The sequence below is a fragment of the Plectropomus leopardus genome, chromosome 23 (assembly GCF_026936395.1).
Source record: "Plectropomus leopardus strain MGB_pleo_1.0 chromosome 23, ASM2693639v1, whole genome shotgun sequence".
Classification (NCBI taxonomy): domain Eukaryota; kingdom Metazoa; phylum Chordata; class Actinopteri; order Perciformes; family Serranidae; genus Plectropomus; species Plectropomus leopardus.
Genome location: NC_142198.1, coordinates 22,135,176 through 22,162,638, shown reverse-complemented (window position 1 = coordinate 22,162,638; position 27,463 = coordinate 22,135,176). Strand labels below are relative to the sequence as shown.

The window sequence follows — 27,463 nt, the reverse complement described above, 5'->3', positions numbered from 1 at the left end:
ACAGACAGCAATGCTTCAAATAAATCATAACAATAATGATAATAATAAACAGTATTTCTATATCTTCTCTAAATCAGTTACAAATATAGTATATGACAAGATAAAATGCTGAAGGACAATTTTGTGTCAGATTGCTCGAAAAATACAGCAGAACAATACAATACAACAATACAACCAGAGAGCATCAAATAAGTTTTATTTATTTTAAGTTAAGTAAAATAAAAAGTGTTGAATCAGTGTTTAAAAGTAACAAGTAATAATGCACAAAAAATTTAAATTGTATGTAAAAATAAGTGCTACTGCACATGGTAAGTAATATACTTACAATGCAATAAAAGTACACACAAACATACTTGCATGTACCTATATACAAATATAGAAAATGCTTTAAAAAAGAAAAAAAAGACAGAAGCAACAGTCTTCTCAGCCTGGACTTGTCCACTGCTCTGCTCACATTTTGGACATCGTGAATCCACAAAAGTGCTGCAGAGATAAAAGCTAAACTTGAACCGTATGAAGACGTCGTCGCCTCGAAAGCTCCACTTTTATATCAAGGTGCGATTTAGTTTGTCCAACCGTCCTCTGACTGACTCCATCCCATGTGTGATTCCTCCAGCGTTTGACTGACGAACAAACATTTATCGCCTTAATGCATCGGCCATTATTGCTGATCAAGTTGGTCCATTTGTAGCTGGACAGCAGGTCTGTGGGGTGGGTTGGTTGGTGGGTTGATTTGGACGGCATCAAACTGCTGGAGGGACAATCAACATGTTTAATAATAATAACAATGATAATGATACGAGCTGTCTCCTAATAAGTCTGATATTCTGCTAGTCTGGAAATCAAGAAAAAGCCACTTTGTTCTGACTTACTTCTCGGTTTTTACACACTCGCTTCAGTAAATATCCAATGACTCCCAGAGTCACGAGGACACAGACGCCTGCAGGCCAAATCCAGAGTCCCTGATCGGGCTGAACACCTGATGTGAAAAAAAGCACACAGACAAAAGTGCAACAACAACAAAAATTACATTTCTGACATCACAGAGAGAGAAAAATGGCACTGTTGGGTATCAGTGCCAAATTCTGGGTACTGGTTCAGTGTGAACTGTTTTCCTCACAGAGTTTGAACGTTTTCTCACCGTCCAAATCGGTTGTTGAATCCGGAGCTTTGGTAGTCAAAGGCTTCAGCGGGGGCTCTGTCAAAAACACAAAAAACACAATATTAAAAAGAAACAAATATAACTGAACATATCATACTTTAATAATAATAAATATATATTTATCTTACCAACAACTAGCTGTAAACGTGCAGCAGTTAATAACTCCGGGATGTCACACCTGTACCATCCTTTATCCGAGAGTTTCACCTCCCTGATCTGGAGAGAAATGTTGCCGTGTCTCAGCTCGTCTTTGAGCAGCGTCGTCCTCCCCGCGTACAATGACATCTTCATGTCCTCTTCATCCTGGTTGTCATGGTAACAGTGGACATACCTGTAGTTGCTCAGTGCATCTGTGGGGTCAGGCCGGATGTCGGGTTTCCACCACCTCACCGTCATGTTCTGCACGTTGACCCTCGGCTCCACGTGAAACGACAGGATGACATCATCACCCAGAGCGGCCACGATTGGCTGAGATGAACTGATGGCCCGAGGCCGACCTGGAAAACAGAGACAAATAATCCTGTAAATTCACGTCAAACTTCCAGGATCAATAACTGTGTCAGCAGTGCTAGTAAGGAAGCTTATAGGTATGACATTTTAGAATAACACTTATTCCTGCACTGATTAATCACTGGGTTTAGAAACATAACAAGTCCCAAAAGACCAAACCGATTCCTTTAATTTGCTTATTTTAAATAAACTACAGTCCGAAATCCAAAGATAAGCAACTGCATATCAAACTGTGCCTTTCAAACTGACAAATTATAGAAATAAACTCAAATGTGTGCAGTTTAAATGTTCTGCTGCCTGCAGATAAACTACTGCTCCCAGCAGGTATTATCCATTTACTCTATATATATGTATTATATTTTGTATGTATATGTATATATTTATTGTATATATATGTATTATATTGTAGTAGTCTTTGCACGTGTTGTTTTCTGCTCTGCTCAGTGTTGTTACATGACAGTAAACACTAGGGATTTTTCACACTCACACTCACGGTCAAGCATGAGCCATGACAGTTACACGGCTCTGAACGGAGGAGAAGAGTAACTAATTACATGTAATTAAAGTACAAAATAAATGTGGGCTCTGTTCTTATTACTAAGAGCAACTGAGAGAAAATGTAATTAAAAGACAGAATCAAAATGTTGATCACAAAAGGGTTACAATATTTTTCTGTTAAAAGTTTATATATGCAATATAACGTCCATTTCAGTCAGTTTGTTAGAAAGTAACCTGATGTTATGAGGTCTTTTTTAAGGCTTAGTAGACTAAACTACATAATAAATAATCATTAGTATTATTATAAGTATCAGCCTGTTCGCAGTGACAGTTGTCACAGCTCTTTCATCAGCCGGAGACGCAACTGCAGCGAGACAAAAACAAAAGTTTACCTTTGTCCTGCGTGCAGTTCACCGCTCTCAAATACATTATAGTTACAGTCCAAACCGAGAAAATGAGGCCGAAGAAAGCGAGGCGAGCCATGGACCGACGCTCTGTCCTCGGCTCCCATGTGACACTCATACTTGTCCTAGACCGGCTTCACGCTGCCCCGCCTATATCAGCCTATAACAGCCAATCAGCTACACAACAAGCCAATAATATCTGATTACAGCAAACTGTGTTCAACGACCGCGGGTTTGTGGTGGAACTTCCCAAACCAGCCGCTACAGCGTGACGTGATGCACAACGGGGCCAGATAATTTTTTTGAGGCATGTTGACTTTTCAGAAAGCATTTTTTAATCGCCATTATTAAAAACATCAAGTCCTAAAGACGCATACATCCATGAGTTGCTCTCATGGATGTAATATAAGGAAGTTATAAAGCTTTTTTTTTTTTTACTTTATTGTAAACAAACTAATCAGGCAAATACATTTGTGCATGAAAAAGGTCAACAAGAGCAGAAATCATATTGCAGAGATGAAACCATGAATAAAAATAAATATCAACATGCACTAGCATAGTAATTAAATTAGGGTTAAAGGGTTGATTTGATAATTGTTATGCTTCATTAGTCAGATCATTTTTGAAAACTGAACAGAGGTCTTTGGCTATATTCGATCATTTTTAGGGACTTAATGTAAAGGTGAAATTCATTTAAAAAGCATAAGAAGACAGGTGTGGTTTTTAGATATTTGGCTTTGCGAATAAAGAAACTGGCGAAGAAGGAAGTTATAAAGCAGCTGCCCTCCGCCGTCTGCTGCCGCGCATGGATCTATGATTTACATAAAATAGACCCATGGCTCGTGGCCTAAAGTCACGTTATCAACACATCCATGTATCACTAATTATAATACAGAAGTGACACTACTATTACATTACTTTTTTTAATGGGCTATTCTAAGGCATTTTGTACTTTTGGTATTTTAAGTATATTTTGAAGCCAATACGTTTCTTCTCCCAGAGTTTGGATGCAGAACTTTTATTTGCAACAGGATTATTTTACATCGTAGTTTCACTACTTTTAATAAATTAAATGATCTAAAAACTTATTCCATCACTTAAAACAACATGACAGTGTCTATAAATCACACTGCTTCTATGAATTATAATCAGTAATGCAGTCAGGGAGTGGAAGCGTGTACAAATACGCTGGCAGTAGTAATCTGATTACTCCACCAAACATTCAGAATATGCTCAAATATGCAGGACAGCACAGCGTCCATCACTAAACAGGACTCAGTTAAAAACGTGTATTTAGCTGGACTGTTCCCAGACTTTTTCACTATCACTGGGTAAACTGAAGACATATTTTAGGGATGGGCTTTTTAAATACTATGTTAAAATCATAACAATAACAGGAGAGAACAGCTGATAAAATGGACAGATAATATAATATAATAATAATAATAATAATAATAATAATAATAGAATAATTATTATGACCTCTGTGACAGAATAAAACAGATGAAGCAGACACATTAAAACCTGCTGTTTAAAATCCGGTTGTTTGTTATAATGTTTCACGTTTTATTTTGAAGGGGGAGGGGCGGCGCTCTGAAACCGAAAGTAAAAATGGTTTTATTAAAGTTTGTAGCTGCGACAGAGGTTGCGTAACCTGATACAGCAGATGCAATATTTGGGACTCAAAGGGGATCGAGGAGGAAACGTCTCTGCGCATTAACGTGAGTAACAGTGTGTGAGCGGGTGTGTGTCCGTGTGTGAGGTCGGAGGAGCAGATCGGAGTGTGTTTGCAGAAAGTGCGCAGTTTTGACGCGGACAGGCTGGTTCAGGGTTTAACGCGCAACAAAATAAAAACGCATCATGACTAACAGGTTTCTGCAAACTGAGCACTTTAAATTACGTTTGTCATTAAATAACACGACAGTTTTCAGTGTTTAAGAGCCAAAAAGAAACGTGCACACAGATCAGGCCTTTTTGGAAATGCAGTGTTATTTTTGTAAACAAACAAGTTTTGTACACATGCGCAGATCGTTGTCACTGGGTTAAGGTTGGGGGATTTCCACTCTGTTTTATTACCATATTTCTCCACTAGGTGACACTAACGTGCTGTTTAAATTAGCTGCACAAAATATTCTGCAACTTTGTTTAACCACATACTTTTTTCTTCTGTTCAGACCTCATGTACCGATGGGATTACATGTAAATTAAATTAAACTTAATTCATACAGCAGAACTCATAAATAAAATGCAACTCTAAGTTCTGAACATTCAAAAAGTTAAAACATGACAAGTAATAAAACAAGTATAATTAAAAGGAAAAAATAATGAATACCAATAAAAAAAGAAGAATCATTTGGAAAAGTTAAAGGAAATTATCATAATTCAGACAAAATGACCACAGCCCATCTGATAGTAAACAATCTATTTTAACAGGAAAAAGGAAGTTGGGTCTGACTTCTCTGTTTCAGCCTCCTGCAGTCACAACTGAACAAGGACGGAAACATTTTTCACCAACGTGTAAGTAAGTTGTTTATGATTACATTTCAGTTGATTTTAAAACTTAAAAACATTTAATTGATGTAAAAGTTTTGAACTCTGTAAATGTTAAGTTTTGTCAGTATGTTTTATCGTGTTGCTGTTTAGTTAACAGGAAAATATTTGTCAGATCAGAATTTGAATTTAACAGCAAAGTTTACACATCAAATGAAACTCTAAATATATTTACCACAAGACCACAAAGAGGATGCATTTTTCAGTTTAGTGAGGACCTGCAACGCTCTGAAATATGTAGTATTTTAAAGTAACAAAGTATATTTAATTCAACTCTGAGGTACTTGTACTTTACTCAAGTACCTCAATTTAATTCTTCTTTCTACTTCTACTCAGCTACATCTTTTTGATAACTTCAGATACTTTTCAGATCAAGTTTTTTTTAAGTAAAAATCCATTAAAGATATATATAATAATAAAACTATTTTATTGTATATTTATATTATATTATATATTTCAACTATATTTTCAATATTATTGGGACCTGCTGCATAATAAAATACATTGTTGCTGTAATTAAAAAAACAACTTTTTTTGTTTTTTATTGACTTTGGACAAAAGCTGTAGTAATTTTACACTACTAAAGGTAGTGTTTTATTTTTCCTGTAGCTGTGTTTAAGCTGCCGTCGTGGAAATGGCTGAGAGGAGGAGAACGAGGAAGCGATCCTGCTCTTTGTCCTCCGAGCAGACAAGCAGGTACCCCACATGCTACCGCGGCTCTTTTTTTTATTTATTTTTTTTGTGTTGTTTTTCCTTTCTGTGGTTCATGATGAAAACCTGATAGAACTTCCTGTCATTTCTTAGAAATATTTCTTTAGCTATTGCTTAATAGGTTAGATAAGTTAAAAAAAAATGTTTCTCACTTTGTAGTTCACAGTCGATTGAGTCCACAGCTCCCAGTGTTGCCTCTCTGGGTGAAAAATCCATCGGAGAGCCAATTTCCTTTCAAAAGACCAAAAGGTAAATAAATAAAGTACTCTTTAAAAATTACAATCATAATGGTAATGCTAAATCTTGTACACTATTAATAAATATATTTACAATTGTAGGTTATAGGTTGTAGATTTGCTTTTGGTTACTTAATAGGGTGATACAAGTTTAAAAGTAAAAATATTTTCTCTCTTTATAGGTCAAAGTTGATTGAGTCCACAGCTCCCAGTGTTGCCTCTCTGGGTGAAAAATCCATCGGAGAGCCAATTTCCTTTCAAAAGACACAAAGGTAAATAAATAAAGTACTCTTTAAAAATTACAGTCATAATGGTAATGCTAAATGTTGTGCACTATTAATAAATACATTCAAATTTTAGGTTATAGATTTGCTCTTGGTTGCTGAATAGGTCAAACAAGTAAAAAGATTGTCTCTCTTCATAAGTCAAAGTCGATTGAGTCCACAGCTCCCAGTGTTGCCTCTCTGGGTGAAAAATCCATCGGAGAGCCAGTTTACTTTCATCTTGAAAAGGGGTAATTAAATTAAAGTATTCTGTATACAAAATATCTTACGTCTAAAAATATTTCAAGACAAGTTCAACAAAGATTCATAAAGGGATTGATAATGGTGTGATTTGTAACTAAAACCAGCAGCTTAGTCAGCTTAGTTAACCTGATTCCTTCAAATTGCTATTAAGCAGTTTGACAAACTTAGTACGTCCAGCAACAAACAACATTCATTGGAATATCGTATTTTAGAGATAAATGGAAAATATTACCCCAAAGCCAAGAACGTACTGAACTGAACTCATTTCAAAGTCCTAGGTACCTACTACAACATGACAGTGTTGTTAATAGTCTATGTTGTGCGCATTTTTCTCAATTTGCGGCAACTTGAGTCTGTGTCCGAATATAACAAGTACAGTTTTTTATGCCTCTGCGCTGGCCATAGTCGTGGCCCGAGGTTTTATGTTTTCGGGTCGTCTGTCCATCCTTCACATTCTCGTGAATGTAACATCTCAAGTATGCACTGAGAGATTTTTATTTCCAGTTTCCAGTTTGAATCAAGGATAAACTGATTTCAGCGGTTAAAAGTCAAGGTCACTGTGTTTTGCATCTGTCTCATTCTGATGAACGCGATATCTCAAGAACAAATTGAGGGAATTCTGTCAAATTTGGCACAAACATCCACACTGAGTCAAAAATTACCTGCTGATCAAAGGTTGCCATGAACTTGTCAGTTGCATGCTTGTGAACGTGATATCACACAAATACCATCGGGCGATTTCTTCAAATTTGGCACAAACGTCTGCTTCAGACTGTGCTGATTGAAGAGATCTCGTGCTGCCAGGGAAAAGTTGTGTGTAAAGCATCCATGGTTTCAAAGACATGCACGCTGTCACTGTAACTGGAAGTTGACAGTTTTGCAGTGGCATGCAACCACAAGGATGTAATTTTAGTTTAGTCTACTCTGTCACTGCACTTGTGCTGCATTTAAAACATTTCAGTCCAAACACACACTTCGACCAAAAGACTTCAGGTCTCAGGGCAAACATCGTAAAGCTGACAGTGTTGTGGGGTCGGACATCAGACAAGGCTTCCTAAGAGACATCAGATTCAAAGGACATGATATCACCATAACTGATTGTTGATCATCCAGCAGCGAGCAGACTGAGGACCCGTCAAGCTGTTCGATGCGTTTGGAGGTTGTGAGGGATCCAGAGGAAGACATGGGTAAGTTTAATCCTTCGTAGTACTACAAGTGCTGCTCCTACAGTTAATGCGATAGTAGGCTAATACCTTATCTGTGTTGCTGCATCCAATTCAATTTTAAGATAGGACTTTGTGTTTGCTTATGCTTTTATATTACATAGCTAAAATTATTTGTTATGAACCACGATATAATTGGGATTTGCAATCATGCATTTGATTGTTTCAGGGGGAAGCCATCATTTGAAAGCAAAGAAGAATCATAAAAAAGCAATGCAGAAGAAATTTTTTTTGACTTTTGAGGGTAATGGTGACAAAACGAGTTCCCTGAGCAGTATCTACACACAACTCTTCATTACCACTGGAGAGAGTGAAGGGCCACATGAAGAACAATCCTTCAGACACATCAAACCTAAATTGAGACGGAAATCTTCGACATTTTTGAACCTCAGTGACATCTTCAAACCTTTGCCTGGCCAAGAGAAACCCCACAGAACAGTCCTGACAAAAGGTGTCGCGGGCATCGGAAAATCATTTTCTGTGCAGAAATTCATTCTTGATTGGGCCAAGGGGAGCGCGAACCAGGACTTTGATTTAGTTTTCAGTCTTGCTTTCAAAGAGCTGAATTTGAGTACATATATCAAAAGCTTGCACCAGCTCCTGACTGAATTTCACCCTGCTGTCCACGATCTGAAAGATCCAGAAGATATTGTCAAAGCCAAGGTTTTAGTGATCCTGGACGGCCTGGACGAAAGCAGACTTCAACTGGACTTCGAGAACAAGCCGGTATCATCTGTCAGTGAAGTAACATCTGTGGGGAATCTTCTAACAAACCTCATCCAGGGTAACCTTCTTCCCGAGGCTAAACTGTGGATAACATCCCGTCCAGCAGCAGCCAATCAGATCCCTGCAAATTTTGTCGGCTTGGTGACGGAGATAAGAGGGTTCACCGACCCACAAAAAGAAGAATACTTCAGGAAGAGGTTTAGTCATGACATGAACCTCGCTGACAGGATCATCTCGCACATTCGCTCCTCACAGACTCTCGACATCATGTGCCAGATCCCGATCTTCTGCTGGATTTCTGCCGTATTATTTCAAGAGATCTTTGGAGAAGAAGAGGAAGCTGAAACTCCTCAAACTCTAACAGAGATGATGGCACATTTCCTGTTCACCCAGACAAAACGCAGAAGCAGAAAATATGATGAGAAGACAGATGAAAATAAAGAGAGATTTCTGAGGATGCATAGAGAATTTCTCCTGAAACTCGGTAAACTGGCATTTGTTCAGCTGCAGAACAACAACCTCATCTTCTATGATGAAGACCTGGAAGAGTGTGGCATCGACGTAAAAGAAGCAACCATCTGCTCTGGATTCTGCACAGCAGTCCTGAGGGAAGAACAAGTCTTTTCCCAGAAAAAGGTCTTCTTCTTCGTGCACTTGACCGTACAGGAGTTCTTTGCAGCTCTTTTTGTCTATGACTGTTTCATAAACAACAATACGACAGAGCTCAGAAACTTCCTCAATCTGAAGGACAAAGATCATACTTTACTCGATCTTGTAAAGATGACAGTTGACAAAGTGCTGGAGAAGAAGAACGGCCATCTGGACTTCTTCTTGCGATTCCTCCTTGGCCTCATGGTAGAGCCAAACCGGAGAGTCCTTCAGGGTCTGCTGACATCACCAGAACCAAGCCAAGATATCAACAAGAAAATCTTGACTCACCTCAAAGCCATCAAAAGAAAGGCCCTCTCTCCAGACAGTTGCATCAACCTCTTCCAAACTATGGTTGAGATGAGAGATAACAAAGTCAAAAATGAGATTCAGGAATATCTCGAATCACCAGATCGCATGAAAACAGAGCTGACTCCACTGCACTGCTCCGCGCTGGCCTACATGCTGCAGGTATCGAAAAATGATCTGGATGTGTTGGATTTGAAGAGTTACAACACATCAGACGAAGGCAGAAGGCGACTGATACCAGCTGTGAGGAGCAGCAAAAAGGCTGTGTAAGTTTGTCTTTTCTATAATATGAAACATAAGGTGGCTGTAATATGATGATCTTATTATTTTATGTATATGTTTGCACATTTGTTCCTTTTTCTTTAGCATTATAACCCTTCTTTCCACCTCTAGGCTAGCACACTGCAAAGTGACTGAAGAGTCGGTTGAACACCTGGCCTTTGGACTCAAGTTCCCCCACTTACCGCTAAGAGATCTGGATCTGAGCGGCAATGACCTTCAAGATTCGGGAGTAAAGCTGCTCTGTGATGGACTGTCAAGTCAAACCTGCAAACTGAAGAAACTGAGGTATTTATTAGATGTTTACATAACAGAGTTAATTTTTTGCATGGTCTTTGACTGCTGGTTTTTCAGTCCGAGCTGGGCCAAGATGCTTTTTGCTTCAGATTCTACATCTACCATCAGTCTCTCATGTACTGTGAAACCTCACTGCACGTGCTTTTACTTTATATAATATTTATAAAACCTGCCTACAAATTAACCAAACACTGTGTTTTCTCAGGTTGTCAGGATGTCAGGTCACAGAGAAAGGCTGTGATTTTCTGGCCTCGGCTCTACAGACCAACCCCTCTCATCTGATAGAGCTGGACCTGAGCTACAACAATCCAGGGGAGTCGGGAAAGAAGCGGCTCTCTGAACTGTTACAGGATTCACGATACAAGCTCACCACACTCAAGTAAATATAACTCTAAGTATCACTTCTCTTTGAGTCTGAGAGAGAAGTTTTTCTTGACTACCAAGCTACAAATGCATGATTGTGTAGTACCAACTGTCACATTACTCAAGGGTACTAATGGCCAAATGAAGCCTCATAAACCACTTTCTTTATTTTGTGAGCCCACTAGATGACACTCTCCTTTCTATTAAGGGTTGAAAGCACACTAAATTAACATTACTTGAGCTCTGTAAGTGCTAAATTACGTACATGCAACTGGACTTGATCGAGTTTCTTTAAAATGTATCACATCTCACATGTGAGGCTTCTTCAGTTTCCTCAGAACCAGTTGATTACGATTTAGCACTTGGACCTACCATGACCTGGATGACTGAGAATCTTTACCAGAGACTGTTGATAAACCAAGATGGCTTACTTTAGGTTCATTTCCTGTATCTGTGTCACATAGGTTTCATGACTGCCTTGCCCCTTTAGGATACCATGTGAAAAGTGAACCAGTGTTCAGATTATGACCTTTCCTTTCCCAAAAGCACCATCTAGTGGGTTCACTAAACAAAGAAAATGATTCAAAAGGCTTCTTTTGACCATCACTTCTCAAGGGTACCCTATTGCACCGCAGGTCGGACGGCACTAACAATAGTAGATTCTCAATAGACACATTGAAAATGTTTCTGAGAGCAACACATGATCATTTAAATGGCTCTATGTCTGATGGTCAATTGTCTTCACAGTGTTAAACATGATGGAAGTCACCGGATGAAGTCGGGGTTCAAGAAATGTAAGTTTCTGTGGAAATGCAAAACATTTACCAAAAATTGCAACATATTTCAACATACTAGTTAACAATAGAAGAACAAGAATATTGACAATTCATCCAGGAAGGAAGGCAGCCTCAACAAAAAAATGACTTTCTGATGGATTAGTTGTCACTACCTGAATGTCAAGGCACAGTATGTCAGTCTGTGCTCCTGAAATAAAGTGTTTTCTTATCTCCAGATGCCTGCAAGCTCACACTGGACCCCAACACAGCCCACAAGAACCTCCTCCTCTCTGAAGAGAACAGAAAAGTGACCTGGGTGCAAGAGGAGCAGCCGTATCCAGATCACCAAGAAAGGTTCGATCACTACCAGCAGGTGCTGTGTGAACAGGGTCTTGATGGGTGCTGCTACTTGGAGGTGGAGGTGAAGGGGCCTTTTACCATTGGGTTAACGTACAAAACCATTGGCAGGAAAGGTGAAGTGAGAGATTGTAAACTGGGATGCAACGACAGGTCTTGGTGTCTGATTTGCTCTGCTGAGGGTTGTCTTGTTCTGCACCACAATCAGAGTGTCAGTGTATCTTCCCACAGCTCACGCTCCAGTAGGGTGGGGGTTTATCTGGACTGGCCGGCTGGCACTCTTTCTTTCTACAGAGTTACCGCCGACAGTCAGACCCGCCTCTACACCTTCAGAGAAACGTTCACTGACCCCCTCTATCCGGCTGTTGAACTTCACACTCATTCCTCGGCCTTGTTCTGTGAGATAACATAGCTCAGTTAGCACAAAGCTAACCGAACTTCACTGCAACACGCATCACACGCAAGAAACCAAAGGTGTAGATCTGCATATGGATGGTAGGGACATGTCCTATACAATCACTACTAGAAGTAGTCAGACAGAGAGCCATGATGCTGGCTGTCCAGCCTCGTTTTTTGTGTTTTTCGCCTTGCCTTTTCTTTTGCCATGTGCTAAAGACCACCAGTAGACAAAACCAGTAGTGCAAAGCAAAACTGACATTGAGGAGACATGTTATCAGTTTGCATTTGAAAGAAAAAGAGGACAAACAACGTCTAAATTTTGCTAATAAATTTTGGTAAGACACGCCACAGCGTGTAGACAACAACTAGCAAACATGCTGACCTCCCTGTGAGTAGTGTCGGGCGTATTTACATGGGATCGAACAGCAATTTTAAAACACACGTTCAGCATTTATAAAAAATGCTCCAAAGTGAGAAAATGCGGGTGAATCTGTTTAAGGGCGAACAAGTCCTGCCCAAAAAGTTACCCGTGTGTTACCTGTGTATACGACATGCTCCCACAAATCACGTCCATCACTAATACAAGTCAAGCCCACCGACGCCACAGTTTCATAACCTGCTGTATTTTATACTGTAGTGAACAATTAAGAGACCAAATGTAGCAATAATCCACTTAATTATTAACCATAGATGAAGATGTGGTTCACTCTATAAGTAATGAAATGTAGCTTTCCTACTATAGTTATCCTAAACTCAACAGTCTCTCTTCTAAGCTAAGACTTCATAGCTGGCTAATTGCTCACTTAGCATTAGCTAGCTAAGTAAAAAGATGTAGCCTTCCCATTATCCATACCATAACTTTAATTGCCTCTTTTTTTTAAACTAATACTTATAGACAAAGAATTGTTAGCTTAGCATGAGCATTGGTAACAAGATGTAGCCTTCCCATTATACTTACCCGAACCTTTACTGGCTCTCTTTTATCATTATACTTTGTAGCTAGCCGATTGTTAGCTTAGCATTAGCATAGGTAACAAGACTTACCCTTTCCATCACCCTTACCCGAACCTTAACGTCTCTTTTTTTAATGAAATACGTTATAGTTAGCTTATTACTACCTTAGCCAACCTTAACGCCTCTCATTTATTAAAATCTGTGTCATACTTAATAGCTAAGAGCTAACTTGGCAAATTAGTCGGATTTAAGCCTTCTCAAGTTTCGTTAAGCAGGCCAGCCAAGAGGAGAAAGTTGGGACCAACATTTGCTGAAGCCTAAAATGTATTTCAGTGTGTATTTTTGCACATATCTAGTATGAAACAACAGATAAATGAGTAACAAGTACTTTTTGTATTAAGACTTTTGTAGGATTCAATAGTTAATAGAAACTATATTTCTGAACAGTTTAATAACAGCAGTGTTGGCTGTTTTTGTAAATATTTTCTTGCTACATAATGTATCATAATATATCTTATGTAACAAAGCATAAAATGTTAAATGTGATTGAAAATCCAAAGAAAAAAAATTTAAAAAGTAAGCGAATATTTAGTTTAACAGTCAAGCTGCAATGAGTGTTTGTGTGTTAATGAAACAGATCACAAAAATATCAGCTTTGTCTCCGCAAATCTCAAAACCAAACCTTTACCTTTGCACAGAAACTCTGAGAACCTGCTGTTCAGGTTTTCTTTTCCTTTTTTCGGGAGGCGCTATGCTATTATTTCCCAAAACACGTCTGAACTCGCAGATGCATTTTCACAATCAGATGCATCTGGTGTCTTTCTTACTTTGTGAGATTTGACTGTATAACTTTTAAATGTTCATGTTTGCAGCTAAGATTCAGTTATACAGGTTTGAGTTTGTACAGGTTTTTATGAATTTTTGGGATTTATTGTGTTTTTGAAGTTTATGTTTGATCAACTTGTATTCATACACATTTAAAAGTTAAAGTTTAAAGTTAAAAAACATTTAAAGATTTTAGTTATGGAAATGTTTTGCATTTTGGTGTTGTAAGTTAGTGATAGTAAACTGCAAATATTGTAATAATGATATAGAGATGAATACTTTACTGTATTAACGACATGCTCCTACAGACCACGGCCACCGCTAATACAAGTCAAACCCTCCAACGCCACAGTTTCATAACCTGCTGTACTTTATACTGTAGTGAGCAATTAAGAGACCAAATGTAGCAATAATCCACTTAATGATTAACCATAGATGAAGACGTGAAGTTAAACAAACCAACCAGTGCATTGCAGAGATGAAAACTTTACTGTTTTATGCTTTTTAAGTATGAGGATATCATAAAATATTGTTAACATATTAAATTGAGAGTCAAGTAAGCATCCGTGTCTCGTCTTGTCTCATCTCATGAAACTCTGTTACCATTTTTATTTTACTTGTTTTTAATTATCTGCATTACTTTTTAACATTTTGAGTTTATACTTCATAAAATGCATTAATATTACAATTTCATCACGTTAAGCAGCTTACCAAATATGAAAAGTTAACTGAGAGTGACGAATGATAATTTTGTGGCTGATAAATTGAGTTAAATACACTCTCCATGTGATTTTTCAGATTTTAAGTCAAGTGTTCATATCGAGTGTACTTATATTTGGGTTTTTATGTTGCAAGTGTCGAATGCATTTCTAAATCAAAACAAGTCAACATCAGTTTGTTTAATGTTCCCTGGAGTGCAAAATAATTGAATCAAAAATGTGAGTAAATGTAAAAAATTGTCTGTTTTAACGGATTAATTATTCATGTGTTGTACTTTATGTTTATGTGTTTATGATCGCTTTTGTGCAACCTATCAATAAAAATAAATGTTGCAGTGAACAGAGTTTCATTTGCCTCAACAGTCAATATACAGGTAATATAAATACTACACTAACTGCACTTTTTATTGTATTTTAACATTTGACTGGCGAGATCCATCACTGTCAGTCGTCTGTTTCCAGCTTTTTGTCAAATCTGTATTTTAATATATTTAAGGTGTTAAATAAATGATTCAGTTTAAGATTCACGATTTGTTGTGGATCTCTGGTACGAAAGGTGCAAAAAAAAAAGATTTTAAAATCACAATGTAAGTCGTGACCTGATCATTTCTTTTGTTGATTTTTTACTTTCACAAAAAGCACATTTTTATTTTATTTTAAAATACAATGTTCAATGATAAATGTTCTGACCTCTGAAGATAAAGAGTCAGTAAAACTGAAAGCGTACTCACAAGTCTGCTGTGTCAGGGTGTCTCACCGAAAACTGTGCTGAAAGAAAACAGAAAGTAAAATTAAGTTAGCAAAATTAACAACTGCACGACTCTTTTGACTGCACTCCCTTCAAACTGACGCACACAGACCAACAAAGAAATCAAATAAATGCAGCGTGTGCCCCAAATTTTACAGCAGTTCAGATCAAATAGTCACAGTCACATTATCTTTATTTGTGTCCCTCCACTAGATGTCACCATACTGTCACCAACGTGTGCACGTTATCTGCAGACAAAAGCTCTCAGACTCACTGCAGTTCACTGATTCAGACCCTTTACTGTACTAACTAGCACATGTGAAAATACTCCACTAAAAGTACAAGTCCTGCATTCAAAACCATAGTTAAGAAAAAGTGCATCAGCAAAATTACTTCAAAATGTAAAAGTACTCAGTGCAATAAAATCTGTTTTCCTTTTATATTTTATGTTTTGGGATTAATATTCTTCTGCATCACAGCGAGCAGGGAACGTTCCCACAACACTGTCTAACGTTGTGATGATGTTTTCAAGAAAACACTGAAATCTAATGTTCAAAGGACGTTTTGAGGATGTTCAAACGATTTCAAACGATGTTCCTGTGAATGCTGACTGAGACGTAACGTTTGGACTGAAACACTGTGAGGATGTTTTGGTGAAACGCGACAGATCAGGGAATGCTCTTTTATAAAACGTTCCCACAATGTTACATGAGAACGTAGGAAGAACGTTTTCAAAGCAACATTCAGAAAATGTTTTGAGGACTGAGATTACAGAACATTTTTAATGAAAATGTAGTGTGATATGTTTACAATAAGATCTTTTTAATATTTTGAGGGTGTTTTGGTGATGCTGAGAGGTGACATCAGGGAATATTCTTGTTTATAAAACGTTCCCACAATGTTACATGAGAACAGCGGAGGAACATTATAAAAGCAGCATTCAGGCTTGTTTTCAGGATATGACCCATCATTTTTATGAAATGGTCCTGTATTGTCATATTCTAACAAAAATAATAAAATTAAAAATCAAAAACAGAAAAAAATGATGTTTACAGAGGATGTTACCTGAATATTCTGGTAACTAAAAGAAAACTTGCCGATTATTAAAAAAATGCATCGAGCCTTTCTGAGAACGCTTTTAAAACCAAACGTTTCTAGCTGGGATTTTGCTGCTGTAGATGTTTATAGTTGAGCTCATTTTGACTTTTAACCTTCAGTTTCAGTTTAACACAAAGGAAACCTTCATCATTCAACATCAACAGATCTGAAGAAACGCAGTTTTCACTGGATGGGGAGGAGATGAAAAGCTCTGAAAAAGCTGCCCGAAAAATGTAGTAAAGCAAAGAATACCATATTTACCTCCTATTGGAGTAGAAGTATAAAGAGGAAAAGGAAATACTCAAGTTAACCTGATTACCGATTACGTCGAAAGTGAAACTAATATACGCGTTGTCCTTTTGGTTAGTGCTGGCACGAGACAGACGTTGTCTTCGAGACAAAACCACAGAAGTAAGTACGTTTTATGATTCCTTTCGTCTTTTCATGGGTATAAAAAGTTCCCGTTTTACGGTTTGCGGTTATTTCCGCTGGTTTGCCCCGTTTTCGTGTGAGCTGCCGGTGGACCTGCAGACACGTGCGGTGCTTTGTGCTGAAAGATCATTGCTAAAAAAATAGTCGGATTTGGTAAAAACAAAAAAAGGACATTATTTATATATTTATATCCATATATATTTACAAACATGGCCATGTTCGTCTGACTCAGCAGCAGGAAGAAATACATTTATTTTAGTATTCTGTGGAGAAAACGCCCTAATCTCAGATTATAATCTGTCATTAAACAGGCGCAAAAGTGACAAAATACACAAAACAAAGATGCTATACTGATTAAAAACTGCTCATATTGTGCTCAGACTTGTCCATAAACATCTGTGTGATTTATATAATATTAATTTTTTTACAGGAAATGGCTGAAAAGAAGAGGAAGCGAGCTAAAACCTCTTTAACCTCTGATGAATCCTTCGAGGAGCCGTCTGTTAGGTATCAATGTTTCATTTGTTATATACAGGTGAGCTGTGATGTTCAATACTGAATAATGGTGATTTTAGTAATGTCATTTTACCCTTCAAGTAGGTGGGTTTTTTTTTTTCTGTGATACCAAACAATGTCCAGAAGATGTCGCCATTTTCAACTCGATAAAAGTGCATCAGAAACCAGAAGTTCCTCTTTAAACCTTTAGAAACCTGAGCAACTTAGCAGGATTTATTTCAAAAACATGGAAAATGGCAGTGAGCAACAAAAAAAGTGAAAAAGAAATACACTAAAAAACTATATATATATACATACAGTATATATATATGTTTTTTAAAATCATAATATTTCTGTAACATTACGACAGAGTTTCAGGGCCACATTGACGAAAAAAATGATTGAGTCATTCAAGTCAAGTCATTCATTCAAGTCTTCATTTTGTGAGAAAAAAGTAATAATTTTACGAGAATAAAGTTGTAATTTTACAAGAATAAAGTTTGTAAATGATCAGAAAAAATTACAAGCAGCCTCCTTTGTGGCCGGGGACAGTGGCCGCCTGCCTGTGCTTTCGCCTGTTTTATAGTTTGCTGGCAATGTGTTTATTTCCCCAACATAATATCCCCCTTCTCGTCATAATACAACTCTGTTCTTGTAAAATTACGACTTTTGTTCTTGTAAAATTATGAATTTATTTTCGTAATATTAGATTTTGTTCTCCTAATATTATGAGTTTATTGTCATAAAATTACTCAAAATATTGCAACTTTTTTCTTTAACATGGCCTTAATCCTCTGTCATAGTACATCATTATGGATCCTATATATTTTTTAACCCATTAAAAAAGATTTGAAAAAGTGTTTGTGTATACACATTAACAGAAGAACTAATAACCCCAAACCAAACCCACCTTTCAAAACTCACACGAAATGTAACTAAAGCCAAGCAATCAAGCAAGCTTATTGTGAACAATTAACTAAATCTACTAATTTCTTGCAGTTTGTGGAACATTTATTACCAAGTTACTACTTGCCTTTTTTCCCCATGCTTTTGAAAGAAATTACAACAATTTGCTTTGGGATTTAAAGGTTAAAATACTAAAAAGGCGTCTGAAATCAGCACAAGAGAAGTGAAGTCTCTCCATGTTTCAGAGGGTTAACAGAGTACGCCTATTCATGCAGTGTATTTTCATACACTTAACAAGTGCCCTGCAAAGCCTTAACCTTTAACTTTGTGCAGTGTGTTGTGCATTGAATTAAACTTCTATGAAATTATACAATATTTTGAAGGCACTTTTGTTTCCCATAGCCTGATTTGGTCATCATGTGGATGTAGCACCCATATAAGAATACTGGAGTTGAACCTTAACAAATATTTAGCACAAGCAACTCATGCATGCAAGTATAACTCAGTTTGTTTGTTTTTAAAAAAAGTAATTTGTTTGTTTTTTAGTAGATAATCTTTTCTTTTAGCTCACAGAAGAGTGCAGCTGAGTCCACAGATCCCAAATGTATCATGAGGAGGAGTGATGGATCCATGTGCGAACCACTCAATTTTGGTCTTGAGGAGATACAGAGGTAATTTTAATGTATTCTGTAAATGAAATGTATTTTTTAAAGTGCATTAAGGTAATTTTTTATTCACAATTAAAAGACTGAATGTAGTAAAACCATTTGTGACTGCTGTGTACATGTGTGTGCATATCTGCTCGAGAATAATCATGAATGTTTTGCTCAAACTGAAACATTTTTAACTCCTGTGGATGTGTCTTCACTCTGCTCTTATTTCAGTTCCCGTCTTTCCATTAACTATTTGCATCCGGTGAGAATTAACGTGCCATTTGTTGTTATTTCTTCTTACAGACAGCAGAGTGAAGAGTTAAGTTCAGAGTCGTTGGAGGATTTTAGGGATCCTGTCCATTACACAGGTGGACAGCAGACAGATACTGAGGAAGAAATATGTAAGTTTACTTCACGTGAGTACTTGTAGTGCTGCTTACACGGCTATTGCTATTAGTAACTATTGCCAAAAACTATTAGTCACAGATTAGTACTTCAGGTAGCAAAAAAGAAAATAAATGGTGCTCACAGTTAAATTGGAAAACAGTGCAGGGGACAGACAGAGGAGATACATAAAATTAAACGTTTTATTTGTAAATGGTAAAAAGATTGTAAGATTGTATTAAAGCGTTTTAACACTACATTCACCCATTCACACACGCTGGTGGCTGAGGCTACTGTACAAGGTGCCACCTGGTACTTAGTAACCAATCACGCACTCACACAGGGCTGGAACAGCCATCGGGACCAGTTTGGGGTTCAGTATCTTGCCCAAGGATAATTTAACGTGTTGACAGGAGGAGCCAGGGATTGGACCACCAAATTTGCCATTAGCGGACGACCCAGCCACCCATTTCATGTGTGTTGTGGCACTACCCATGTGAATATTTAGACACCGGGCACACTCAGAGGCCTTTTAAAGATAAGGTCGGCACACCACAACTATGCCATAAGGCCCAATATTTTAGATTACCGTGTTAAACGACCTCTCCATAACTGTCATAATAACAACAACAAACTTTTGAAAGTGGTTAGTGATGCTCAAACTATGTACGATAGAGACTTTTAAAACTTTAATTTTAAAACTTGATGCTAAGGTGTATCACCGTCATGTTTCAGGTATTATTCACACTCCTTTGCTTCAAAGGAAATCCTCGGTACATTACTAAGATCTTTGCCAACTGACACAATAGGAGATCTTTCAGACAAACTTTGGTGTTTTAAAAGTCTGAATAAAAGCTTGTGCATTTAGCTGTTGCAGGAGAGAGCCATCTTTTAAACGCAATGAAGATCCATAAAGAAGCAATGCAAAAGCAATTCACTGTGACGGACGAAGGTCATGGTGACCAGCAGACTTCTCTGGAAAGCATAAACACAACACTCAACATCACCGCTGTAGAAAGTGGAAATCAGCACCCACTGCACGAGTTCAGCAACCTCAAACATAAATTGGAACAAGAGTCTTCTGAACATACAATCGAAATCAGTGACATCTTCAAACTGTTGCCTGACCAAGAGAGACGTCACAGAACAGTCCTGACGAAGGGCGTCGCAGGGATTGGAAAATCATTTTCCGTGCGGAAATTCATTCTTGATTGGGCCAAGGGGAGCGCGAACCAGGACTTTGATTTAGTTTTCAGTCTTGCTTTCAAAGAGCTGAATTTGAGTACATATATCAAAAGCTTGCACCAGCTCCTGACTGAATTTCACCCTGCTGTCCACGATCTGAAAGATCCAGGAGATATTGTCAAAGCCAAGGTTTTAGTGATCCTGGACGGCCTGGATGAAAGCAGACTTCAACTGGACTTCGAGAACAAGCCGGTATCATCTGTCAGTGAAGTAACATCTGTGGGGAATCTTCTAACAAACCTCATCCAGGGTAACCTTCTTCCCGAGGCTAAACTGTGGATAACATCCCGTCCAGCAGCAGCCAATCAGATCCCTGCAGAGTTTGTCGGCTTGGTGACGGAGATAAGAGGGTTCACCGACCCACAAAAAGAAGAATATTTCAGGAAGAGGTTTAGTCATGACATGAACCTCGCTGACAGGATCATCTCGCACATTCGCTCCTCACAGACTCTCGACATCATGTGCCAGATCCCGATCTTCTGCTGGATTTCTGCCGTATTATTTCAAGAGATCTTTGGGGAAGCAAAGGAAGCTGAAACTCCTCAAACTCTAACAGAGATGATGGCACATTTCCTGTTCACCCAGACAAAACGCAGAAGCAGAAAATACGATGAGAAGACAGATGAAAATAAAGAGAGATTTCTGAAGATGCATAGAGAATTTCTCCTGAAACTCGGTAAACTGGCATTTGTTCAGCTGCAGAACAACAACCTCATCTTCTATGATGAAGACCTGGAAGAGTGTGGCATCGACGTAAAAGAAGCAACCATCTACTCTGGATTCTGCACAGCAGTCCTGAGGGAAGAACAAGTCTTTTCCCAGAAAAAGGTCTTCTTCTTCGTGCACTTGACCGTACAGGAGTTCTTTGCAGCTCTTTTTGTCTATGACTGTTTCATAAACAACAATACGACAGAGCTCGGAAACTTCCTCAATCTGAAGGACAAAGATCATACTTTACTTGATCTTGTAAAGATGACTGTTGACAAAGTGCTGGAGAAGAAGAACGGCCATCTGGACTTCTTCTTGCGATTCCTCCTTGGCCTCATGGTAGAGCCAAACCGGAGAGTCCTTCAGGGTCTGCTGACATCACCAGAACCAAGCCAAGATATCAACAAGAAAATCTTGACTCACCTCAAAGCCATCAAAAGAAAGGCCCTCTCTCCAGACAGTTGCATCAACCTCTTCCAAACTATGGTTGAGATGAGAGATAACAAAGTCAAAAATGAGATTCAGGAATATCTCAAATCACCAGATCGCTTGAAAACAGAGCTGACTCCACTGCACTGCTCCGCGCTGGCCTACATGCTGCTAGTATCTTCGGATGAACTGGATGTGTTGGATTTGAAGAGTTACAACACATCAGACGAAGGCAGAAGGCGACTGATACCAGCTGTGAGGAGCAGCAGAAAAGCTGTGTAAGTTTACTTTCTGTGTAATACGTATCATATTTTGCAAGAAAATCAAACTTTATATTTTCTTACTGAACACTTAGATGGTCTAGTAAATTCAGAAGACGCATGTCATCTGCCAAACAATGTGAATAAATGGCAAATACCAAGGTTTCAAGAACTGGTTTGTACCAAATGTTATGCAACCACACCCAGAGGATGAAGTTTCGTATGGCCACAGTTTAGGGCGTGGCAAAAAGCCTGCTGCCAGTTAAAATCTTGTTAAAATTGGTGTGAACATCTGATTTTCAGTTTAAAGTTTTAAGTTACCACATTTTTTAGATTCAGCCCCAACAATTTGACGATCCCACCAGCTCTTCGTTTGAAGCATACAGATGCTTTGACAAAAGATAATTATGATCCTTGGAAAAATTTATATGAGTTCTCACCAAGATGATGACAAGAGTAGACATTTTTGGACCAAACACTTTTAGGGACTCCCTTAAAGGAACTGCCTCCTGGAGACTTCATTTGAGAACTGCATACTTCCAAAGGCTGGCTTTTTTTATATTTGCATTCGTACCATCAATCAGAACGCTGAAGTGACGTACTGTAGGATGGCGAGCAGCAGGTATAGCACCATCACTTTGGCTTTGACAAGCCAAAATCACGTTATATGCGACAGTCGCACAGTTATTTCTGGACTTTGATGATGGTACATTGATCAGTCTTTTCTTCGATGGCTTTCATTATAAGCTGTTGTTTTTGTTTTGCATTGTCTGTTGTTTACACAGCTAACACAGTTTATATCTGGACCAATTACTGCACACTTACGTTAGTCATGGTTCCTTATTGTATTGGACAGTACTTCCTCTCCAGTACTTCCTCTGAAATAGGAGCTATAAAAAAAGCCCCCTAAAATGGTGATCCAAGCATATTGATTATTTGATTGACCTCTTGCGAGTCGTAAATAACAAAAAGGGTGGTTGGTGGAATTACTTATAACTAGAACTATGCAAAAAAAAAAAAAAAAAAAAGCTACTGTTTTGTCATTGCATTATAACTTCAACATCAACCAACAGACTAGCAGACTGCAAAGTGACTCCAGAGTTGGTTGAGCACCTGGGCTTTGCTCTCAAGCACACCCACTCAGCTCTGAGAGATCTGGACCTCAGCAACAATGACCTGAAAGACTCTGGAGTGGCGCTGCTGTGTAATGGACTACCGAGTCAATGCTGCAGACTGGAAACACTGAGGTAATAACACTACTATTAAGTACAGTGACAGATACTGGCCATGGGTGGACAAGTTTAAGTGCGACTTTAAGCTAAAACATAAATGTCAAAACACTGTTTTCTCAGGTTGTCAGGATGTCAGGTCACAGCAGAAGGCTGCGCCTTTCTGGCCTCGGCTCTACAGTCCAACGCCTCCCATCTGATAGAGCTGGACCTGAGCTACAACCATCCGGGAGATTCAGGAGAGGAGCTGCTGACTGAGCTGAAGAACAATCCAAAATACAAGCTCAGCATACTCAAGTAATTACACAGTACTGACTTCTCTACTGATGTGACAGGAAAGTGTTGAAATACTGCTACAAATTCAGTATGATGAGACTGTAGTATAGTGCCAACTCTATAAACAAATGATAAAAAACTTTCTTCACCATAAAATAAATTCTTCTTACTGCTTACATTTATCTTCATATTTCAATCTTAACACTAATCTGAAGTCGTGGTTACCTTAGATCCAATTTGGAAGCCATTGACTATCATCTGACAAGGATAAGCGTCTGGGGGCAACGGCCAATATTTTGTAAGAACTGGTGTAACAAGTAGATATTTGGGCTAAGACTTCCTCTTCTGTGCACTGGTTATTTAGGCCATTATTAGCAGATATATTTAAATAAATACGGATATCAAACCTTTTTTAAAAAAAACACATAAGAGAAATCATTGGGTTCCAAAGTTGCATTTTGGCCAATCTGTTTGGCCTCCTCACAGGACTGTTTACTTGTGCTTATAGAGGCGATTTATTATCTGACTAAATTACAAACAAGGTTTCAGACTCAAATATTCCTCTCTACAGCATTGATCATGGTGGGAGTCACAGGATGAATCCAGGCTTCAAGAAATGTAAGTATCTCTATATTTTTGGTAGGAAAGACAAACAAATCTAGATAAATGTTCATAACTGGTTTGAACTCCCTTTAAATCAAATGTTTTCTTACCTGTAGATGCCTGTGAGCTCACGTTGGATCCCAACACAGCCGACAAGAACCTCCTTCTCTCAGAAGAGAACAGAAAGGTGACCCGGTTGGGAGACGAGCAGCCAAATCCCAAATACAAAGGAACGACAAATCAGGTGCTGTGTGAACAGGGTCTGGATGGGCGCTGGTATTGGGAGGTGGAAGTGTTCGGACCTCTAAGCGTTGGAGTCACATACAGAGGAGCTGACGAGAAGAAGAAGACAGAAAAGTTAAAGATGGGATACAATGATAAATCTTGGTGTCTGGTTTGCTCTAGTGATGGGAATTACGTTTTGCACAATAACGAGAAAGTAGACGTGTCCCCACTCGGATGGCGCTCCAGTCGGGTTGGGGTTTATCTGGATTGGCCGGCTGGCACTCTGTCCTTCTATAGAGTATCCTCCGAAAGTCGGACCCGCCTCCATACCTACAAAACAACGTTCAATGAGCTCCTCTATCCTGCTGTTGAACTGGAAGACACTCGGTCTTCTGCATTCTTTTGTCAGCTCATATAACCGACTTTTCGACGTATTCACACTTGCTCTAACCCCTGTGCATCAGTGTGGGCTAGTTCTCATAAATAAAGTCTAAACGTGTCGTGCAACAACGCACTGCTCTTTAAAAGACTGAAGTTGTCTCAAGCTCCATTAACAAACTTAATTTGCATCCTATAGGTGAAAATGTCTTATTGGTATTTCTGTTTATTTGAAAGAACAGTTCCATTAATCAAAAAGTTGTTGCTGAAATTTGCAGCTTTTTTTGACAAACCATTAATTTTAAATTTTAGTAATTTTTCAAGCAAAATATCAAGTAGTGTTACGATTATGCTATTAATATTTCTGGGAAACTAATCTATATATTTGATCATTTTTCTGACATTTCATTGATAAAACAACTAATCAATTCATCAAAAAAAAAAGAAAAAGTCCTAAAACCTTGGAAAAAAGTAAACATTTCTGCACCTCCTGATCACTTCTATCAGAGTCAGTGGGTTTTTTTTGTTAATTATTTGAAATAAGGTCTTTGGTTAACACAAGCTGAGCAGATTTTCACATTTTGTTCTATGACGTAAAAATATGTCACTCGATACCCCACTGTGAACTCCAAAGCTTTTAGAAGCAGTTACAAACAAGTAACTAAATGTGACTACTGAACAGCATCCTGCTGAACACAACTTTAGTGTCGTACGTTTATACTCTTACATTGTTCCTTATATAACACGTCATCCCTAAAACACGCTACAGCAGCTATGTTTGTTTCATATGTCATGAAACTGATATGAAGAAACTTTACCAGACACTATGAAGAGGAACTTTGATTGAAATGAGTTTGTTGTTGTTTTTGTTTTACAGGGAGTAGAATAGCAAAGACACTGTTTAGAATTAAATAAAATTTGTTCTTTCTAGTCCCTGGTAGGATTATGAATTATGTCTGAAGAATTCAAATGAAAACCACAGCGAGTTTGCAGTTTCAGGAAATTTAAGAACTATTCCACATTAGTGTGAAAAAAAACACTCTTTTTTTGGAATTATTACATTTTGTGGTTCGGTGTTTTTTTGGGAGGGGTATGACCATTTTCTTCTGATTTGTTATGCTGATGGTCTGACATTTCAAGCACTCTGGTTAAAGACTTGTGGTCTGGTGTATTGCAATGGCCAACCAGTTTCATTACATGTCAAACATGTTTTCAGTAATCTCTTCAGTTTTACTGTTTTGTCTTTTTGTCACAAAAAAGCAAAGAATAAAAGCAACACCTCCAAAACGTTCAAACCTCCAAAATCTCAACTGAGAACGTATTGTTTTCTTTAAACAATATAACAGACAGTATTATCTGAACTGGTTCATGTGTACAGGAACATAATGGATTGTCCACCTTGTCATATTGGGATGAATGGTTCACTGGTTTGGCTGACAATAAAGGACGGGGCGGCCTGGCTGCTCCGCATCCCAGCTGTCGTCCCCCTGCAGACTCACTGAGGGCGGGTGGGGCCTCTTCATCCGTGTGCCACAATAAGAGCACTGACTTCTAGAAAAAGGAAGAGGATGCAGATTTACACGCAAGTGAGTTCAGATTTTATAGGCAAAAATCAAAAAAGCGACATTCATTTTAAAAATCAGATTACAATGCTTATGTGCCACGTGTAGATGATGGTTAACTAACGTTATCTTTGCACTAATTAACACACATCTTGTTTGTCTAAACTGCACAATAAAGTGAAATATTGAAAATTTGTGTTTTTTAGGGGGAGCTTATGTACCAAACTATTTCTTATTTCTTTTGTTCTAAGTATCATCTCAACAAGAAAGTGGGCAGGTATATTTGTACTGTAAAATTTTTGTTATTGACCAATATCAACCAATATTTACTTTTGTAAATTTGATATAGGATAATAGATTGGTGTCAGTATCGGTCCTTAAACTTAAACTAACAGTAGTTAAATAAGTAGCAACATAAATAGCCTCGCCCTCACCAAAACTTTAACCATGCCCACTACGGATCCATTAAATATTTATCTCACTAATGACAGAAAATTATTCATTACTTAAACCATTATAGTAATTTACCATCATTTATTTATTACGTTTGGCTCTCACTAAATGTGCAAGTCTATTTTGTAACCTTCTGATGAAAATGTATATTTTATTAGGCTATTATTAGTACTGTTGCAAATGTAACATCGGTGATATCATCATTATTAGTATTATTTCATCTGTTACAGTGGTATCAGTATCATTAGCACCAGTGCTGACAACAATGGTAACAACAAAAGCATTAAAAGTAACAGCAAAAAACAAACAAACAAAAAAACACCTGAACTGAAGTAGTAGTTCAGTAGAAAAAAGTAGAAATATTTTGAGTAAGTTAAAGTTAGAGTAAGATAGCCACAGTAATAGGCTAATACCAGACAATAACAGCACAAACACAAATATTGTGGTTTAATGGACAGTTTTGTGCACAAGCTAACAAAGTTGTTTTTTTTTACTGAGGTTTTTTTTTTGCTTTTTAAAAAAAATTATATTGTATGTAAGTTTGTATGTTTTTTTTTTGATAAGCAGAAGACGTTATAACAGTAAAACTAACTAAATTTAAAAGAAAAAAGACAAGGAGAAGTAAATCCCTCAGTTTTTAATTAATTTAGGGATAATTTAATAAGCACAAAAAATATCGTCATTTAAGGGACAGTTTTGTGCGCAAGCTCTCCTGGCTCAAGATTCTTGTATTTTTTTCATTTCAACACTCAATTTTAAATTAATTTAATGAATAAAAAGTTTAAGATTATAGTTACAGGCTAATGTAATTTAAAAAAAAAACATGTTTTGTGGGCTATTTAAGGTTATATACATTATTTGATTAGCAGAAGAGATATGCTAAGCTAATGGTTTCCTGTCTCAATA

The 27,463-nt window shown here is 37.8% G+C and overlaps 3 protein-coding genes across 10 annotated transcripts; 2 read left to right on the top strand and 1 right to left on the bottom strand.

The window, feature by feature from the left end:
* Positions 1 to 179: 179 nt before the first annotated feature.
* On the bottom strand, positions 180 to 2,678 carry LOC148185756 (myelin-oligodendrocyte glycoprotein-like). Of its 2 annotated transcripts, none has more exons than XM_088073678.1 (5): positions 2,563 to 2,678; positions 1,291 to 1,659; positions 1,142 to 1,198; positions 873 to 979; positions 180 to 751 (listed from the first exon to the last, which is right to left on the bottom strand). In XM_088073678.1, exons 1-5 carry the CDS (start codon positions 2,651 to 2,653, stop codon positions 662 to 664), a joined length of 714 nt encoding a protein of 237 aa, XP_087929804.1. In that variant the 5' UTR covers positions 2,654 to 2,678; the 3' UTR covers positions 180 to 661. The 2 variants fall into 2 exon arrangements, with proteins under 2 accessions (XP_087929804.1, XP_087929805.1); XM_088073679.1 differs by having other exon boundaries at positions 180 to 748.
* A 1,485-nt stretch (positions 2,679 to 4,163) lies between these two features.
* LOC121962130 (protein NLRC3-like) lies at positions 4,164 to 14,813 on the top strand. Of its 5 annotated transcripts, none has more exons than XM_088073669.1 (11): positions 4,164 to 4,295; positions 5,008 to 5,091; positions 5,734 to 5,820; positions 5,995 to 6,084; positions 6,254 to 6,343; positions 7,715 to 7,785; positions 7,991 to 9,770; positions 9,898 to 10,071; positions 10,286 to 10,459; positions 11,191 to 11,237; positions 11,456 to 14,813. In XM_088073669.1, the coding sequence occupies exons 3-11, from the start codon at positions 5,759 to 5,761 to the stop codon at positions 11,986 to 11,988; spliced, it is 3,021 nt and encodes a 1,006-aa protein (XP_087929795.1). In that variant the 5' UTR covers positions 4,164 to 4,295; positions 5,008 to 5,091; positions 5,734 to 5,758; the 3' UTR covers positions 11,989 to 14,813. The 5 variants fall into 5 exon arrangements, with proteins under 5 accessions (XP_087929795.1, XP_087929792.1, XP_087929797.1 ...); XM_088073666.1 differs by having other exon boundaries at positions 7,712 to 7,785; XM_088073671.1 differs by lacking the exon at positions 6,254 to 6,343 and adding an exon at positions 6,498 to 6,585 and having other exon boundaries at positions 5,995 to 6,086.
* Positions 4,203 to 25,846, top strand: LOC121962079 (protein NLRC3-like). Of its 3 annotated transcripts, none has more exons than XM_088073673.1 (9): positions 4,203 to 4,295; positions 17,182 to 17,258; positions 18,719 to 18,823; positions 19,109 to 19,206; positions 20,058 to 21,849; positions 22,905 to 23,078; positions 23,184 to 23,357; positions 23,908 to 23,954; positions 24,056 to 25,846. In XM_088073673.1, the coding sequence occupies exons 2-9, from the start codon at positions 17,185 to 17,187 to the stop codon at positions 24,580 to 24,582; spliced, it is 2,991 nt and encodes a 996-aa protein (XP_087929799.1). In that variant the 5' UTR covers positions 4,203 to 4,295; positions 17,182 to 17,184; the 3' UTR covers positions 24,583 to 25,846. The 3 variants fall into 3 exon arrangements, with proteins under 3 accessions (XP_087929799.1, XP_087929800.1, XP_087929798.1); XM_088073674.1 differs by lacking the exon at positions 4,203 to 4,295 and adding an exon at positions 16,540 to 16,730 and having other exon boundaries at positions 17,182 to 17,286; XM_088073672.1 differs by lacking the exon at positions 4,203 to 4,295 and adding an exon at positions 16,541 to 16,730.
* The last annotated feature ends 1,617 nt before the right edge of the window (positions 25,847 to 27,463 follow it).